The sequence below is a fragment of the Pelecanus crispus genome, chromosome 5 (genome assembly GCF_030463565.1).
Source record: "Pelecanus crispus isolate bPelCri1 chromosome 5, bPelCri1.pri, whole genome shotgun sequence".
NCBI lineage: Eukaryota > Metazoa > Chordata > Aves > Pelecaniformes > Pelecanidae > Pelecanus > Pelecanus crispus.
The window spans coordinates 33,215,876-33,235,862 of NC_134647.1; the positions used below are offsets into that span (position 1 = coordinate 33,215,876).

The 19,987-nt window shown below is 37.5% G+C and overlaps 1 protein-coding gene across 2 annotated transcripts in view; it reads left to right on the forward strand.

Moving 5' to 3' along the window:
• Positions 1–19,221, forward strand: part of ANKRD44 (ankyrin repeat domain 44) — a 77,277-nt gene extending 58,056 nt beyond the window's left edge. For both annotated transcript variants that reach the window (XM_075710896.1, XM_075710895.1), the window contains exons 18-28: positions 2,327–2,528; positions 6,454–6,532; positions 7,585–7,702; positions 8,725–8,941; positions 9,678–9,765; positions 11,668–11,751; positions 13,027–13,172; positions 14,039–14,121; positions 15,275–15,357; positions 16,482–16,573; positions 18,774–19,221. In XM_075710896.1, coding sequence (XP_075567011.1) covers positions 2,327–2,528; positions 6,454–6,532; positions 7,585–7,702; positions 8,725–8,941; positions 9,678–9,765; positions 11,668–11,751; positions 13,027–13,172; positions 14,039–14,121; positions 15,275–15,357; positions 16,482–16,573; positions 18,774–19,039 — 1,458 coding nt within the window. In that variant the 3' untranslated portion in view covers positions 19,040–19,221. The remainder of the gene's footprint in view (positions 1–2,326; positions 2,529–6,453; positions 6,533–7,584; positions 7,703–8,724; positions 8,942–9,677; positions 9,766–11,667; positions 11,752–13,026; positions 13,173–14,038; positions 14,122–15,274; positions 15,358–16,481; positions 16,574–18,773) is intronic.
• Positions 19,222–19,987: the final 766 nt, after the last annotated feature.

Consider the following 19,987-nt stretch of genomic DNA (forward strand, 5'->3'; position numbering starts at 1 on the left):
ATTATCCCCATGTAATCTGAGGGAATAAGAGCCAAAACAGTTGGGTTAAAAGACTGAGTTTGTCACTGAACTCTTCTTCCCATCTTTTTTCTGCAATTTGAAGACTGCAGGAAGGAGGGTGTCGCTCCCAAGCCCAAAGAGGAGTTACAAGTTGCACTATCAGCAACGCAAATTCCTGTGCTGGGAAGGGACTTGCCCTGCAGCTGGCCAGACAGCAAACTCCTTGCCTCTCTGGTCCCTGTAGGGCAGAATCCTTGCAAGGACACTGCCAGTGGCTCTCCGTCTTGTATCTCTTGCTGGTTAACAGCAGTTCATTCACCTTAGACACCCCAAACCCACAGTTTAAAACTAAAAAAGCTTACATAAAACATCACTATTTCACAGTTCAATTGCAGCCATCCAGGAGTGTCTCCGATATTTGTTTCAAACCCTCCCATGTATTGGGGTGCCTGTGGTCATACTTCCCTAGGTCTAGCAGCGTCCACACGAATGTCTCCACGCATGGATCCAGAAAGCCAGCAACCTACACCAAAACATGAAGTCCTGTCAAATGGCTGATACGGTGCAGTGGCCAAGGCCTCTGCTTACAGACATTTGACCCTAGAATGGAAATAGGATTTAGAAAGAAGGAGTGGACTAGCAGCCAACAAAATACTGACCTGCCATTCTCTGAGGCTACGGTGCATGGGTTGAGTAAATGACTGCACAAGGCAAACCAACAGGAAGAAAAAGTCAACTTCATTATCCTTTCAAGGAGAGGATGGGCTATACAGTCTGCATGGCACCTTCAAGATAGATACCTCATATTGTGTCAAAGATCAGGTTTTTGATAGTTGTTTTCTAAGTAGAATTGTCATAAAGAAGGAAAGCTGACAACTGCATCAGAGTATTTTCTGAGATATGGGTTCCCTGTGCCCTAACCTCCCTTTGCTTTTCTTTTTCTGCTTTTGCCTTTGCTTTCCTTACGTAGTTGTCTTGGTGTAGCAGGGAAACAACTGTTTGTTCCCTGCACTGTTCTGTTCTTTTCAACTTTTGATGAAGGTCAATAGGAGCAAGCTGCTGCTTAACCTTGAAATTCAGTGGCTCTCTGGTTCCTTCATGTTTGCATTTCTCTACAGTTTTCATTTGTTGCTTCAACTCTGGTAATACCAATTATACATAGAATCATAGAATCGTTTAGGTTGGAAAAGACCTTTAAGATCATCCAGTCCAGCCAGTAACCTAACACTGCCAAGTCCACCACTAAACCAGTTAAGGGTGGAGTAGCAATTTCATGTTTCCTGGCTTGGTGGCTGGATTATTTATAATGAAAGTAAAATCTAGGAATCATTAAGATTGGAAAGGACCTCTAAGATCATCAGTCCAACTATCAACCCAACACCACCATGCCCACTAAACCATGTCCCAAAGTGCCACGTCTACCTGTTTTTTGAACCCTTCCAGGGATGGTGACTCCACCACCTCTCTGGGCAGCCTGTTCCAATGCTTGACTACCCTTTCCATGAAGAAATTTTTCCTAGTATCTAATCTAAACCTCCCCTAGTGCAGCTTGAGCCAATTTCTTCTCATCCTATCGCTAGCATTCATATATAAATAAAAGGATGTTCTCAGTGAGTCTGACAGTAAGGAGAGGAGGGCAATCCCTACAAAGCTGAATGAAATGTTTCCAGTTTCTGGGGCTATCCACTGAGTTTTTGCAATGTCGCCTGTGTTTGTGCTGTTGGCCCAAATGTGGCTGTAGGTCTGCAAGTGCATCTACTTGTCCACTGTAGTTGTTCTACACAATGATCCTACTGGCAGGAATACTCCATGAAGCATCAGCTATAAACAGCAGGTCAAGTTTGTGTTTGTATTTGCACAAAAATCTGGTTTGAGAATGGCTTTCATTTAGTTGGAGACCAGTAGATACGTTGAATTTAGGACCCATTAGGTGATAATCCACATGACTGACCAGCATCACTACTGAATCAAGTTGTTGAAGCAAACCTTGCCCTCAAAGATACTGTAGAATGTGAAAAAATGAATTGTTGATTTACCTGTGCTGAATTGGTAAATTATTGCCTGAAATTCCTTGCATTAGAAGGTTAGAGCAAATCAACAATCATAATTTCTGTCCCTAAACACTAGGAATTTTTTAGTTTCTTGGCTACAGTGTAATTTGGGAAAATCCTTTCAAGTTGAAGAGAGAGTCATAAGGAATCAAGAAAACTGTGTCATTTCTACTGTGTTTAGGAGACTGTGACAATGATGGATTTTATTCACGTTTTATCTGAAAGTTTGAAAGACAAGAGTTGTGTTCTTTACATGACTCATTTCATATTTCTAGGCCTATAATGGTCATCACCAAGCCTTGGAGGTACTTCTCCAATCTCTGGTAGATCTGGATATTAAGGACGAGAAGGGACGTACTGCTTTGGACCTGGCTGCGTTTAAAGGACATGCGGAGTGCGTGGAAGCTCTCATCAGCCAGGGTGCTTCTGTCACTGTAAAAGACAATGTCACCAAAAGGACCCCCCTCCACGCCTCAGGTGAGTGTGATGTTATGTTACATTTGTGATATAAATGCTACAACACAGAAGCCGTTACCTTTACCTACCTACTATCCCTATGCACATTTCTTCTAAACGAAAGAAGAAGATTTTGACTTGTACTGAGGACTGCTGCTTGTTTGCTCTTATCTTTCATTTCCTTGGTCTTTTTTCCTCTGTCCCAGTGGTTCAGTCCTCCCTGACACAGAATCCTGTATTTTTCCACACCACTACTGCTCTGCCCTTACCTGATTGCCTCTACTTTACCTTACCTCTCTGCTACCACATACTTTGTAAGATGTGTGATGTTTCCCCTATGATGCTTTTTCTTAATGGTTCCTCAGCCAAAAATTCAGGGGAAAGAGAGAACGCTTGCCTCACTGCTTCTCCTAAGGAAGAAAGGTTGCAAATACAGGTAGGTTCTCATCGGTGATGAAATTATCCTGGTGTTCAAAACTTTCAACCTTTTGTAGGGGCAACACTGCAGAAATTCGCCCCCCTTCAGACGTTATCCTCCTCCTGAGCTAGCTTCTGAACTTGCTGTTGCTGGGAGTCTGCTCCATTCCTCATGTGTTGAGTGTTAATTATACAACGTGCATAATTAACTGGAAAATGTAGAATTTTCCTTTTATTTAAAGATTATTATTTAATATGTACCTGTCAGATAAATACGCAGGCGTGCCAAAGGGAGCGTTGCTCTTCTAGCTGTTCACCGAGGGACTCAGTACAGCATAGTGGTGACCTCTAGTGGGAAGTAAAATTAATACGTCATTGCTTAACAATTACTTTCAGGGCCAGACTTCATTGTCTTTCTGTTTATCTTTTAATTTTCCTTAGATTAAAATGCATATACATTCTCTAATACCAGTTTGTTCTCTGTGTGTGATCATCTAAATGCAACCTGGAAGCATAAGGACAGATAGACTATTATCAATTTTGTGTGCAGTACTGAAGAAAATGTGCATAATAGATCTTCACAGCATACTAAAAAATGCTTTCTGCCTTCTTAAAGTTTGCATCGGAACCGCATACATTACTCCCTACAATAAACTAATGATATAGAGATGTGCTACCAGAGCTTACCAGAATTCAGTGAGAGGGGGTTTTAGTTGTTTTTGATAAAAACACAAAATAGTAACTCCAGCTGATCCTCAGCCTGGTAGAACTGTTGGTTTAATTAACTTAAATCAAGATCAGTGCCACCACAAAACTGGAGCTGTGTTGGTCAAGAGCTTTCCTATAGTCTCTTCAAAAATAGCTTGGGGTCTGATGATGAACAAGGTGTGACTTTGTCTGGTACTTCATCGCTATAGCAATGATTTTGCATTTATTTAAAAATTTGGTTATAGTGACATAGTTTTCTTGTTGTCACAGCTGAATTGTAAGGGTTCTGCAGTACTGAGAAAAGTAAATGGTAACAAAGCCATATTTTTGTTAGCAGCTCTGACTTAAAATATGGATTTGTTGAACAGATTTGTTGAACAGAATTGAGTAGATTTGTTGAACAGAAGATGTTATTTTAATACACACATTTCTTACCTTCATAAAAATTCTCATTGTGAGGTTTTTTCCCTATTTTAATTTCTCTTTTAATTGCCTCCATCACTGTAGTATGAGTGCATTCCATGTAAAACCAGTAGGAAGATTCATTGTAGACTTTTCTAGTCTGTAAAATTTTTTTGTGTAAAAAAATAAAATTTTAAATTTTGAAAGATTAAAAAAAGATTATCGAGGGATACAAGCAAAATGTTCTTTAAATCTGCAGTGAAACAAAATAAGTTAGATGTTAGATTTAAAAAAAGGGGGTGGAGGGAAGTCAAGAAGCAAGAAAGCCCTACCCACGGGAATGAGACACTAAAGAAAACACATAGCTTAAGAAGGGAAAACACTGCACAGAGAAGTTCAATATTTGAACTCACAGTAAAGGAAGTTTATCACTGTCATGAATTTGGAGGCTTTAAAATCGGAGGTAACTGCACTTTGGGTAAATATCCACTAAGACAACGTTTCGATCAAGAGCTATGCAGAGTTCTGTGGAAATTAGCTCTGGAATAAAGCTTCTATCTCCAACTATTATGAAAAGCCGCTTGCAATCTGATGATTTTTATTATGTTGTTTCATAACAGTACATCTTGTTTAGGAGTGTTTTAGCAAAGAACGATGCCACCTATTGGAAACTCTGCATGGTGCCACTGTAATATCCAGCATTTTTTATTTGCAATGCAAGTGTAAGAGGTAAACTGGCATATTTTGAGAAATCAAACAGAATTCCCCCTGAATTAATCCCTTGAGTGACAGTGCACATTTGCATACATGAAAGTGAATACTTGCATGTTTTTCCTGTGCACTGGAAAGAAACAAGAAGGCATGTGTGCCCATCCCCTTAAACGTGTTTGCCTTCATTCCTTCTAATTACACAAGCACAATTGCAGAACACAACAGTTAAGGAGACCTGAAGTGGTGGATTGGATTACAGGATTCTGCAGAGCTCTGTTCAGTAAAGGGATTTGTAACTTTAGTAGAGAAGTCACCTAATGAAGTAGTTATTTTTTCTGTCTCTCCGCCTCAGGGAATAGACTTCCTCTGACCTCATAACATGGAGAATTTCCTTAGCCTAAATTATATGTTCCCTGCATAATTTTATTACCACCAGTCTTTCCTCTGGCTTGCTTGGGGAATCCATTGCAAATGTTCCCCTAGTGTTAGTGTTGTAGCTCTGTTGGCAAAACTAATGTTCCCTGCAGGGAACATTAATGCTTAGCAATTGCTGGGTCAGCTCCTAGGAGTTTCTGGGAGTATCTGTTCTGAAACGCATTTACCAAAATCCTTTTCAGACATCGGTGTGAACAAGTTATGATTTCTCTTCCTCCTGCTGGGAGAAAGAACACTTTTTTTCTTTTTTTTCTCTCTAAGCCAGTGACTCATCAGCCCTGCAGAACTGTTTACATGTTACGTATGTGGCATTACTTAGTGGTAAATAACTAAAAATGTCTTATTTTTCTGGGTAGAGCAACTAGGATTATTTTTGGATGAGTGATTTAAATGTGATGATGTCCGCCCATTTCTCTGCCAGAATGATGTGACATAGGTGGTGTCCAAGGGTTTTGCCTCAGCCCACAGGGTGTAGGCAGTGTGAATGCATGACTTACTGTAATAAGAACACAATCTATATCTACCGAGCACAGGAATTATTGGTTTTCAAAGAAGAAAAGACTGTTTTCTTCATCCCATGAGTTGTATAAAGCTGAAGCCTTTAAGCCAGCTGACACACAGATGGGTTTCCAGTGTCAGGCCCTGCAAAATGTAGTAACTCAGAGCTGTTTTCCAACAGCAGTGGGTTACATTTTAAAAAGGAAACCCTGTTTTTGAGAAGTAGCAGTGGCTTCCAATAACATTAAACTAGAAAAGCTGGAAAAACCCAAAAGGAATTTTAGTCTCTGGTGTTATGTGCTGTTATGCATATGATATTTGTATCATTGGCCATTCTTTGCAGATGCTTCTATTTTCATAGCAGCACTGAAGAACTTGCTTGTACAGCGCACATAAAATTAATGAGCCTTGCCAACATACTTCCTGCTGCGTTCCAAATCTGATTGCAGAAAGCCTTGTCTGCCCGCTCGCTCTGAGGGATTTTGAAATGCTGTCTGGTTTAGTAGATATCTCAGTAGTGAAAATCACAATTTCTGTGTTACTCATTTGGGATTTTTGTATGTAAGAGAACTAATCCTCATCTTACTGAGGTCAGGGAAAAAAGAGCTCAGCATTTTATTGGCACAAGTTAAATGAAAATTGTGGGAATATTAATTTCTTATATTGTGGAATATTTTCCTTGTTTATAAGGAAATTTCTTATCCATGAGCATTCCAATGGAAAAGTACCTTAAATCAAAGGTATTTTAATTAAACATCCTTTTTTTTCTTTATAGTCATTAATGGCCATACACCTTGTTTACGGTTGTTGCTAGAAGTTGCAGACAACCCTGACGTGACAGACGCCAAAGGACAGTAAGTTTTCTTTGTGATGGTTTTCTTTCAGCACTCTGATTCAAATAGCGTCTCAGATTTCTTACAAAAAAAAGCATTTATTTGAAATACTGTATTTCCTGCACTTCTCCTTATAGAATTTGGCAGAGATTACAAAGTACACATTCAGTTGATCTAAGCCATGTGGAAAGGATTATTCATTAATCTTAGCCTTTGCTTCATACTTTAAACAATTCTTCATAGATGCTGAGGGCCAGATTCAATAAAAACTAACAAGCTCCTGAGATGTTTCTGTAGAGAGTCTTTTTCTTTCTTAAAACATCGCTGTTTCAGGGTTTAGTCGGTATATTAGGCTGGTGCAGTGGACAGAATGTTTATTTGAGATGACACATGAATCTGAGATGTTCCTACAAAAATTTTACTTCTTGTTAAATGACAGTTATAGAGGGAGAATAAAGTATATTTTTAAGTGCAAATGTGAATGGTTTAAAAAAACTCATTTGGGGTGCCTGGAACGTATCTGACTATACATATAATTTTAAACGGTATTAGTCTTATCTAAAACGGAAGGAGAATAGATCCCTTTCAGAAAAAAATGGAAGATATGTTATTCCAAATTTTGGCTTGAATAGTTTCCTCATGTCCCTTCATCCCCTTTAAGCGATTGCACGGCATTTGCAAAAGAAATGTTTTGTGTGGTTGCCATCTTGGTAACTAGCAGGGACATTTGTTCACAACACTTGGGTACTGTAAAGCTCATGTGTCACTGGAGGTGACAATAATTGTAGATTATTAAGAGAACAGATTGTCTTGAATGATGTTGCTCTGTAAACTGCTTGCGAATGAGTTTTTTCCTGTTTCAGTCATGATAGTTGGTTGTTAAACATCTTAATAATTTCATGCAAAAGGTCTTCACTTGGGTGTTATATAGATGAGTACGGCAAAAGAAACAGGTTTGTGGGTAGGAACAGAGAGAAATGCAAGGCTTCCTGATTTCTCTCTTTCTATAAGTCAGCAGTGGCAAGAAGTATGTCATTTTATAGATGTGACTGGTTTGGTTTTGTTTTTTCTAGAACCCCACTGATGCTTGCAGTGGCATATGGGCACATTGATGCTGTTTCATTATTACTTGAAAAAGAAGCATCTGTAGATGCAGCTGATCTCCTGGGATGCACAGCTTTACATCGAGGGGTGACTTAATTTTTATGATTCTTAATTATTTGTTTTACTGTGACTACAACTTGCTTATAATATCAGGGATATTATTGAATGTAGGGGATGATTGGAAACCTGACCAACCACAGTCAATGAGGTAAAAAGCAGGACAGATCTACTCTCAGCAATGCTCTGCCTTTGACTTTATTTCACATTCATTTTAATTAATTAGATAAAATGCCAATCAGACCAATTTTTCTAGGCTCTAGATACTTTAAAATAGCAGTCATTATTCATATAATGGAGCACCTTATGAAAATAATTTAAGAGAACTGCCCAGCAGTTATTTTCATTTTTCTTGGGGAGGATGGTGTAAATAAGTAAGCCTTAAATTTTGATCTGGAGGCAGCGAAACTCGAGGCAGATCTAATCTTTTCTAGGACTCTGTTTCTTACCCAATGTGAAGTTGATGCAAGAGATGACATTTATACAGAACTCTGTTACAACTGCAGTGAGCAGTTCAGCTTAGGAGTCCAACACCTGTCTGAAATAAAAGCTATGGCATAAAATTTTTTCTGTATTGACAGCAATACATGAACATGACCAAGATTCCAAAGCTAACCTATGTATGACACAGAGGTCAGTGATAGTAGCTGGCCAGCTGTTAAAGGAGCTTTTCCTATTTCTAATGATATTCTTGATCCTTTTTTCCCTCAGTTCTTCTCTCACATTTGTTCATGGTTTTGAGAAGCCAGACCCTGGTTTTCTGAACCTCACCCCTTGTTCATCTGTTTTCTTAGTCTTAAACTCCTCCTTGCTTTTGTGCCTCACTTAGTGGTCTCTTCCGCAGACAGGGAATCAATGGCTTTGAAAGACAGCACCAAATACATTTCAGTGTATCACTTATCACAGGTACTCAGGGGAGCAAAGGAGCTTTCCTCTCTGCCTTCTGAATCCCATCCAGACCATTTCACATTCACAGGCATCAATCATGTTCCATATTTCCTGGGCAAGAATCTGTATTGTGTCAACCTCTTTACTCATTTCTTTGTTATCAGATTATGACTGGGCATGAAGAGTGTGTTCAGATGCTGTTAGAGAAAGAAGTATCTATTTTATGTAAAGACGCCAGAGGCAGGACACCTCTGCACTTCGCAGCAGCTCGGGGTCACGCCACTTGGCTGAGTGAATTACTGCAGATAGCACTTTCAGAGGAAGACTGCAGTTTGAAAGATAATCAAGGTTATACACCGCTGCACTGGGCTTGTTACAATGGTAAGTTTCTCCCTGTGGGCTTTTGCCAAGTTCAAACGTGGCCTCAGTTTTAGGGAAACATGGTAACAAAGCGGCACTTTGAGAAGCTTGAAACGAAGAGGCAAATTATCTCCTCTCTACTTGCTCTCTGTAGTTAGCATTGGCTGTGTTCACCCTTCAGTTCAGAAGCCAGGGAAATTCCAGCAATACTTCCCAGTGGCTTTGCAGCTCATTTGCTCCCAGTCATAGGAGGCCATGGTGAAATTCCTGTTTTACTGACTTCAGTGATGAAATTCTCATTGGTTTCTGTGGGGCCAGGAATGCTCCTTTGAGGTGTCACCTTCTTATTTATTGATGCAAGAGACCACATGAATAGATGGATATTATGAACTGAACTGATTATTCTAAACTGGATAATCTGAACTTGTTGCTTAATATAAGGATAAAGCTTCCTAATACCATAATTTAAGACCATCTTTGGAGATGTCTAAGGCAACCCACATAACATCACATAAAAAAGAGACTTTTTCTTCCTTTCCTTTTTTTCAGTAACTGCTAATATTAGCCTGGATCTATCTTGCTGCTGCCATAAAAAAAAAAAAAATTAAATCTTTTTACAATTTTATCACATACAAGCTTATATACACATTGTGTTCAGCTTTGAATTTAGTGTTAAGTTCTAATCTGTATAAGCCCAATATGAATTAAGTGAATTACTTGCTTTGTGCAACACTCTGAAATGTCTGATCTCTTGCAGGTCATGAAAACTGCATAGAGGTACTATTGGAACAAAAATTTTTCCGCACGTTCTATGGTAATAGCTTCTCTCCATTGCACTGTGCCGTGTAAGTAGAAACTCCAGTAACAAATGTTTTAGGATATGTCTGGAAAAAGTAGCAGTATAAGAAGTATTTTTTTAAAGATTATTTGCATAAGCAAATAATTTTAAAGCTGATAATAAAATTGTGCTTACAATTCTGCTGAAAAAGTGGCAGAATAAAGAGTATTTTTGCATCAACTTCATACATTTAGGCTATTTGATGAAATTCTGACTTGTAATTAAATAGCTGCGTTTCTGCTCCCTTTCTAGTTTCTTTTCCCTTGCTTACAACTACAGACCTATGCCTTTTCTTCACACAGGCTGGAACTTCATAGCTCTTCCATTCTTAGGCCAAGACCTGGGCTATAGTGCCTTGGTCCGTGTAAGTATGAGCTTGTGAGGTTCCTCTGAAACCTAGTGTCTGAAAGTTAAGAAATTTGTCAGGCTCAGGATGATTTTTTTTTAGCAATAGGAACAAAGCGTTAACGAAGGAAGGATTTGAAACAACAATCTATGTCATGCTAGAATGGTGTTCTGTGCAGGCCATATTTTTTCCAAGACATCCTCAGCTGAGTGTTTTCCAGACTGGTTTTCTTCATGGTCTTTTTTCCTTCTGAGATAATCTCTGTCTTGAAGGTTTTGTACTTCTTACCTTGGTCCTAGCCAAAGGGATTGATCAGTTACAGAGGCAGACTCTGTATCCAAAGTTCTCATATTACTTATGAACAACAAAAAAGTGGTGGCTATTCTGAGTTATTAATCTTCTTCCTTGCATATATTTTATACATATTCCATATTCAAATAAAGCCGTATGTTTTCATATGGGAAGGATTCGAATAGACCAAAATTGTAACTTTTCATAACATAATTGCAAATGTTTTTTTTTTTTTAAATGCAAGATTACTTTAGTTTGTAGGACATCCTTACTAAAACATGTAAGCCATCAGAAGAGTAAGGAATTAAACACTGAAAAAACAAATGCAAACCATCCTAATTTCTGCCAACAATTAGAATGACTGTGTTCTATTCTATGTTCTATTAGAAGAATGAGTGTCTTCCAGAAGTAATGATAGGAGTTACTGTTGTGTAGGCTTCCCTTCTACAGTCCACATCACTGGAAAGTAGAAAGTAATTTGTCATGTATCAAACTTGGAAATTATAAAAACCCCAATATATTAAAGAAATAACAGTTTTTACTCTGCTTAAAATAAAATGATTTGTGGCTGAAACATAGTATTTGAAATCTGAATTGAAAAATTTTTGTTCAGTATTTATATTCTTTTAAACTAGTATGTAATTCTCAAACTCATTAAAAATGTGTGCAACTTAAAAACGCATGCAAATTTAAAATTAAAACAGCTGCTAATCCAGCATGGGTGTGTGTTAGCTATACTGTAAGTCCAATACTGTCACTGAACACTGTTCATTTGCATAATGAAATGAGACAAATTAACAATAACCAGAAAGAGATTAATTGAGTACATCCATCAAGGAAAAGTATTAAACGTGTGAGTTGGAAGAGATGTGGGCTTCAGTACTTAAAACATTAGAATAAAGCTTTCTATATGTAGGTGTCTATGACTTGAGTGCTTTCCAGATCCAGGTGTGTTTGACATTTAGACTAAAGGATTTTAAGGTATTAAGGTTTTAATCCTATGTTTGTGCTGCACTTTCAATTACCTTTGTGCATAGTGAACTGCAGAATCAGCTTTGCTTTAGAGACTGAAATTCATAGTAGCAGATGCAGTTTGGTTAAACAGAGAGATGATGAATAATCAGAAATGTGACCGAAAGCATTATGGTAAAGGTATGTTAGGATAACTTATAAATAACCAATAAGAAATGTTAATGGGAAGTAAATTAACATTGGAAAGTGGGAAAAGATGTAGACTTTCTACCTTTTTGAAAATGTCTTTTCTTCTGGCAGAATCAATGATCACGAAAACTGTGCATCCCTGCTCATCGGAGCCATCGATGCCAGCATTGTCAATTGCAAAGATGACAAAGGAAGGTAATAGTTTCTTAAACAAATTTCATTGCTTCTTCATGAATCCATCTAGTATTTTTCATAGTTCTTTCTGAACCTCTGGAACTAATCCTTATCTGATACGGTTGAGCTAAGACTTGCCGTGCTGACTCTTTCAGACAGCAGTTTATACTGCATCAGAGTTAAATGGTGTCTCACTTGAAGCAAGAATACTATGAAGTATTCAATTTCATAGTACATATGAAAAGAAATACGAAAGAAATAGTATTTTGTTTGTTTAGAACAGCTATGACTGTAGCCTGTTTCCCTGAACCAGTTTTCTTTGTTAAATATTTAAACACATTTATCTTTGCTAAATGGAGTGATAGCATAGAAAAGTATTTCATTAAAAGCTTTGATGTTATGTTAGCATTCTTAGGGCACACAACTCAAAACATCTATGCAGAAAAATAATACAGATACAGCAAGAGATATGCATTCATCCAAATCCTTAATTTGTCATGTTGATAAACTCCTCACTCTGTGTGTGTGTATATATATGTATTTAATTAAAATTGCTGAAATTCTAAAAATTGAATACTCATTATTTCCATTAATTAAAACAAATTCCAGACCTTCAGTAATGGTGATTGCTTACTTCTATAAGGGTAAGACTACCTCACTCTTACTGATAAGCAAAACCTGAAGTAACACTATGAGCTGGGTTGTGCAGCAACTGTCTTTCATCTCTATTAGTCGCACTTCAGACCCAAAATGCCATAGGGAGACAGTGAACAAATTCCAGTGTCTCAGTCTTGTGGAAACCAATAACCTTCAAAGTGGATAGAATTCCTTCTGCCTTTTATAGTAATACTGTTATTGTACCTTGTTGCTGGAGTATTTTTGACCATACCTTAAAATACTTAGTTTTTTTTAAATAATGGACCTGTTCTTGTTAAAAAAATAAAATCAGATGAGTAAGAATGAGGGATTGTACTGCTTTTCATATTATGCAGTATGCTCCATTAAAATAAATATGCTGCTAATATGAGATTCTCCACAGCATCATATCTCCACAGCATCATATCCACCTTATGCTTACCTTTTTAAAAAGTTTATATTGCACCAGGACAGAGACTGTAAATATTATTTAACTTATTTCAGATGCTGCTACTATAAAGTTCCCCTGGTGATAACTCAAAATTTCATAGGAAAAAAAAAATTAAAAATGTCTTGCACTTGCAGGTTCTTGGGAAGGTAAGTAAACAGGAATATTGTCATTCTTTAGCAACAGCTGTGGTCATGTTACTTTCCCCACAGAACACCCCTTCACGCAGCAGCCTTCGCGGATCACGTGGAGTGCCTCCAGCTCCTCCTGAGTCACAGCGCACAAGTGAATGCTGCGGATCACGCAGGGAAAACACCTCTCATGATGGCAGCTCAAAACGGTCACATAGGTGCTGTAGGTAAGTACATCCTTGCCTCTGTGCATCTTGAAGGGTAAGTGCTCCTGCAGTTACTATCCCAAACAGGCAGTCATTTTTTTTCCTGTGAAAACTAAGGAAGAAAAACAAATTGTGTGGATGTCTGTAAGAAGCTACCTTTACATCTTTAAAAAAATTCTTTTTGTTTCTCAGTCATTGTTTCTTAGCAGTCTTGGTGAACATTTGCAATAACAAACTTGAGGCTTATTTCCTCCTAAGAGCACACTGTAAAGAGCATGAGGGGAGAAGTAATTCTATTCTCCTGTTTACTTCCTTGATTTTATGGAGCAGTAAAACTGCACGTGTGAAAGAGACTGTGTAACCTTTCTTCCCACTCTATTATAGGAAGTCCTATTCTTAAAATGGCAGCTATCAGCAGCTGCTTTTCCAGGCTAGACTATGTACTATAGATGTACAGATTTAGGGTCATATTGGCTTAACATAATTCCCTTTTCTCTAGCTTCAACAGCACAGACTGCACCCTAAGTTCTTTATATCCACTTAGTCCTCTCAAAGCAGGATTCAGTTATTTCCAGGAGAAGGTGATTCAGGCAGAACTTGCTGATCTGCAAATGGGGAAGTTTATACATAAATTAAGATGAATATATATTTGACAGCTTGGGGCGCCATGAATGAGCTATTAGCTCTGCCTTTACTTGCTGATTAACTGTGCAAGGTTAGTCTGTTCTCATTCATTTTTACTTCATGTTCATAAAGCTTACATCACATAAAGGCTTAATTGATTAGCATGTATGCACACATATATTGAAATAGTAAATTTTTTCCTCTGTTTTTATATGTTTGTCTGCCCATTGCGTTTGCTCATTGGTTTCTATTCTATACCTCAGACTTTTTGGTGAACATTGCCAAGGCTGATCTGACATTAAAAGATAAGGAGTTGAATACGTCTTTGCACTTGGCTAGCAGTAAAGTAAGTTGAAGACCTCTGTATGCTTCTATTCTCTTCTAAGTCTATATGTATGTGTATATTTATGCTCCTAAAAATTTTTCTGCAATGGAAATGTGATGGTCAAACTCGTGGTGAGGAAGGGAGCATTGTTCCAAGCTTTTTCTCAAGTCTGTTTCAAGGTTCAGTAAATTGCAAAATATGGGTGCCTCATAAGTGACAGCTGAAACATAAGGAAGGAAAACTAATGGAAATAATGGAAAATCCTTTGAGATTTTACCAAATAACCTCACTGTAAAATAGCTTAACATAGGTTCAGTGGCAAAAAAATGGTATTTATTCTTTTTTCTTGTTCTCCAATTTCTGTGGAAGGAACCCAGAATTTTTCCTTATGCTCTGTAGCAGTAAAACCAGAGGCATTGATTAGATTGGTGGTGGTGTCTTTTCCCACCCTTTCTTCTGATTGATTCCAATTGCTGCTGCTGTTTCTGCAAGAAAAAATGCCCTTGGGATTCCCTCTCCTGGGCCTTTTCTTTTGCTCCTATCCACAGATTGGATTCCAGTGTGATAGTATTACTGCAGTTTCTGCAGACACACGAGCCTTGCTGAATTCTCAAGGTCCTTCAGGCAGCTGTTCACCTGCCAGGGCTGTAGGCTCGTCGTCTGTGACTTGCTGTGCTGAAACAGTGCCAGAAATAAGGCCCAGATCGTATTATTCCCAAAGTTTCACTATTAGAGCTCTCACACTGAAGGGATTTTGTAGTAGCTTATTAATAATACAGAAAGGCATTTGAAGACCCAGAAAGTATAGTATCAGTTTTTGAGATTAAACCATCTTTTTCTATGTTACTATATCGTTCTAATAAATAATCCATTGAATGTTTTCTCAAGAGAAATAGTAGTCTTCTCTGAAAGCTGAGGAGGTGAATTCATATATAATGAATGGAGGGTGAATGTCTAAATTTCTAAATGTGCTAAAGCATCCTAGCAGTGGCAGTTTGCAAATGGTATTTTAAGGCTCCTACAGTTCTCCTACTACACATCCCTATAAGCTGAGTAGCATGTTTTGCATTTCAAATTGAGTTATTAAATTTCACTTTTATGTGTAACATTTCTTTTGCCTCAATTTCAAACTCCTCAGCAAATTAACACTATTTGGTTTTTTTCCCAACTACAGGGTCATGAAAAATGTGCCTTGTTAATACTTGACAAGATACAAGAACAGAGCCTTATTAATGCAAAAAATAATGCATTGCAGACGTAAGTATAGCCTGATCCTCTCAAGTTCAGTTGACTTACCTGAAGATTCTGATTTAGCATTTCAAATTCATGTCTCAGATTTTTTCATAGAACAAAAAAGTTAATTTCTGATTTTTTTGAGTGCTTGCCCTGGAAAAGACCAGATTTGTATTGCACTTTCTCTTTTAATTTTGATTCCTTTGATGCCAATTCTATACATGATCTGGTGAAAAAATTATATGAGGTCATTTATTTGAAGATTGTATTAAAATGTCTATTAATCATGTGAATATGTAAGTATACGTCTAGCATTTCCTAGCTTTTTGAGCTTTACCTTAAATCTAAATGATTTATTTAGACTTAGGGTGGTACATTAAATTTTCAGAGGGGTTTTTTAGGTGATATTTTATGTGCAACTCCTGCCCATATCACACATTATCAGCAGAGTTAGAACCGTTGATATTCTTACTCCAGCTGCAACTGTTTGGTATGGGGGAATCCCACAGGAGAAGATTCAACCACGAGTTCAGGTGGCAGATCATCTGGTGCTTGCAGAAGAATTCATTCCATCTTAGCCCCTTTTTTAACCCCTGCCAACATGAAATTGTTTTTCCTGTCCCACTAGCTGTCCCCAAACAGGAGCACTGGGTGTTGGCCCAGGAAGGGAGCAAACCAGTAGTTATTTTTAATTTCCAGCTCCTCTGCAGTAACAGAGATTAGCAATCGAGTATTCAAGGATAAAAAGGCAATACAATAATTTTGAACAGTCTGTAGCAGCCAGAATGAAGGATGGAACAAAGGCATTTCTTCAGTCTTAGACTCATCTTCCTTTTAAATGTCAACTGTGTGCTGCAAATGGTGGAAAAATGAGAGGTTTTTAAAGAAAGCCTTTAGACTGGAAAGTGTTAAGCAATCTTTGCGTATGTAAAGGTAATTATATTTGTCTTGCACATATGTTTTATAGATGTGGAACATGAGGATTATTTAAAGGCTGCAATATAATTTAATGTCTACAATATAATTGTAATGATCCAAAAAAGGAAAACATTCTTTTTCTGATGCTGGGTATGCTTTAAGCATTACCTAACTTCTTTTAGAAAGTCTCTTTTTAACTGAACTTGAATTTAGTTGTTATGTTTTTGTAGACCTCTCCATATTGCTGCACGAAACGGCTTAAAGTTGGTGGTTGAAGAGTTGCTAGCCAAAGGGGCATGCGTCCTAGCAGTAGATGAAAATGGTAAGTAAATAATACCCTTTGACAATCTTCAGTAGGACCCAACAGGTAATTTTACAACCGACTGAAGCAATAGACTTAAAAGGTGATGATAGACATCATTGATGCTTTTATCCTTCCAAGAGCAGACAATGTGCTGTGTGAGTACCTATTAAAAAAAAAAAAAGATACTATTTATTTTTTCTTTAATATAAAAATGTATTCTAAACATCACAGTGGTCCCTTTTACTGTTCATTTTGCATGTACTGTCAACAGCTAGTCTTTTTTAATGCTTGAGTGCAGTGGTAACTTGAATTTCCTAAACATGCAAGTGGCACCGGATAATTCTGACGCCTTGCAGAAGAATTAAGGATTATGCATTCAATCAGCGCATGTTTTAATGGGTAGGAAGAAAACCATCAACATACGTTTGATTGTGTCCTAGTTCATTCTGAGATCAAAGCTTGTGCTTTCCAATTGTCTGACCTCACGCAAGATGCAAGTAAATTACTGTTGCCTCATAAAATACATGATTAGTTAATAAATCTGATAATTTTGTTTCAAATCTCACTTAAGTCCTTCCCTAAATGTTATAAAGCCTATAGAGGGCTGTATTTCTATAATTAATATTTTCAAAAATGTCTTCCTAAAATAAGCTGGTCTTTCTTAAAATACTGACTTCATGGCATTAATGTAACAATTCAGTACCTCCATCTTCCCATATCTGTAAAGTAACAATAATAATACTCACCCATCATTGCAAGACATTTGAGATCTGTGGATGAAAAGAACTGAGTGGTGAGTATTTCCTATTAACCAAATGCTACGCAGATATACTTGCATGAATGAGTTCCACTTTAGTCATCTGGCCTTAACCTCGTTTTAGAGATAGGGGACAGAAAAATGAACCAGACTAGCACCTAACCACAGTTTTTATGATTAAAATTGTACATACAGATCCAGCTAATTTGCATGTATGTAACTAGTGAAAAATAAGTTTAAATTTGATGCACATTTAATTTTTCTAGGAACAACTGCATACACAGTTTAAAAGAGAAATTTAAGTACGATCTTAGTGTAAGTACAACTCTAAAGAATATTCACGCTTGGAACTCAGTGGAAGAGGAGATTCCACTTAGGGTATGCATTCACTGCTGTCAGTGCTTAAATGTGGGTAGTTTGCTACGAAACTGTACTCACATTTGTCCACCAAACTCATCTACACTGCAGTTGTTCTCAGCTTACTTGAGGCAGTAGGGCATCAGTAGTGGTCATTGCCTCAGATTACTATTGCTGCAGCACTTAAGATTTAGCCATCTTCAAAAGAATTTGTTTGCTCTTAGTGTAAAGGAGGATTTGTTGGAAAGTGCTGCAGTACTACACAGCAGCCTGCAAAATGTATAGAGAGCAAGTGTAATCAGCGTGCTGGTTTCCAAGATTTGTATACGTGAAGAGCTGCTTTAGGGGCAGCACTTGGACAGGAGCCACATTAAACTGCAGTGAAGACAAACTTTTAATAGCTCCCCAGTTCTTTGTTTTACTGACATCTGTACAATATTAACTTTGTATTTAAAGTGTATGCCATGCTTTCTGAATACAGTCATTATTCTTCTAACATAATGTAAATTTGTGTAACTAAACATCCACTTAGTCATACCTGCTATACATGTACCACGTAAACTGGTCTAATCCTTTTCTCTCACAATGTAATTCCCAAATAAACTGCTTTCTGAGTTGAGTAGATACTCAACTGATCAGTCTTCAAGATCATTTGCTTATTAATTCAAAATGTTTTTAAACTAATATCTTTTATGTTCTAATGAAAGTCATTGTTCTCAGAATGAGACTTGTTCATATGCACAGAAACTGAAGCCAGTTTCTGTTCCTGTTGCTGTACCCCCCATGTTCTGTATTCATCATACTGTCTGTGCTGTAGAATTGTGTTTAGCAAGTGCTTTTATTCATATCGTGAAGTCTGTTTGCTGCCTGATTTAAAAAAAATAGTGCTTGTTGTGGTCACAGTGATTTAAATGCTCCATAAAGTGTGTATTTTCCCAGCATGTCTAATTTAAAATACGTAACCTGCCCCTGTTGCCTGGCATGATTGTAACTGAACATACATCTCCTGCTTACGACATCATCTAGAGATGTATATGAGGAATGCTCAGTGCCATTCTCAGTACCCTTAGTACTAACCATTGCCTTGTCTGCATTTGTGCCCAGGTCATACGCCAGCCCTGGCTTGCGCTCCTAACAAAGACGTGGCTGACTGCCTGGCACTCATTTTGGCTACCATGATGCCTTTTTCTCCCTCCAGTTCAATGACGACTTTCAACTTCGTTTGTTTTAAAAAAGACAATTTGGGCAGGACACATCTCTGCGATGGCTCCAGTATGGGTAGCATTAACTCTTACAATAAGCCCTTGAGTAATAACATAGGAACAGAGGATGGGTACAATGAAAATGATTCGGATTCTGAAACGTTTTGACTTTTGGGTATTCAAAAACTTTTTCATTATTATTTCATTTCAGCTTTATTTTTGTGGTTTTAAACAGCTTAAATCCCTATATTCTTAACTATTGACAAGTAGGTATTGAAAGATTTGTAGTGTTGATGAGAATCAAGCCTTTAAACCACAAAGTTAGAGGGATTTACTGGAACGTATTCCCATTAATGTTCTGCAGCTTTTCAGCTTCCTCATGTTTTTGTTAGGCCCTAAGTGCCCCCGTGGAGTCTCTACCTCTTGTTTTAAGTAGAAAAAGAGAAAATGCCTTTTTTCTTTTTGACGGCAAATAAACAGGGAACTGTTTGTAAAAAGTTCTTACATGTTTTAGCTGTACCTTTAGTACACAAACATATTTCCAGTGTAGCCTTCATAGATTCAAGCATCACCCCTTTCCTCTGTTTGTCTATTTCCTGCTTCCAGGGGCTCTGTTAATTAGATTTTTTTTTTTTTTTTTTTTTTACAAAAACCAAAGGTAAAGTTGTAAATGTTAAAACTGCCTGTATTACTTTTCTACAGGAAATGAAACCTTTTACGTTCTGTGTGTATTAAGCACTTAAACCTACAGAAGGCACTTTTTACAGCTCTTAGTTGCAGCACACAATTAGAAAATATAAACTCTTAAGGCCAAATTCTGCTTGTCTCACCATTTTTCCCATGGACATTAGTGGAACCACTTGTGTAAAATGAAAGTCACTTGGCCCTTATTTTTTTTCCATTCAGCACAAACATGTACGGTTTATTTGCACTACAGAATTAGGGTCATTAGATGTTTCTGTCACCTGAGCCATTAACCATGACTAGTATCAGAAAAAAAAAAGAAAAGAAAAACCAGGTGTAGACAAAGGTGTATGTAAAAGTTTATAATGACTTGCCAACTTAAATGGATTTTTTTCCTTTTCTATGCTTAAGTAACTTATTTTTACTGTAAAC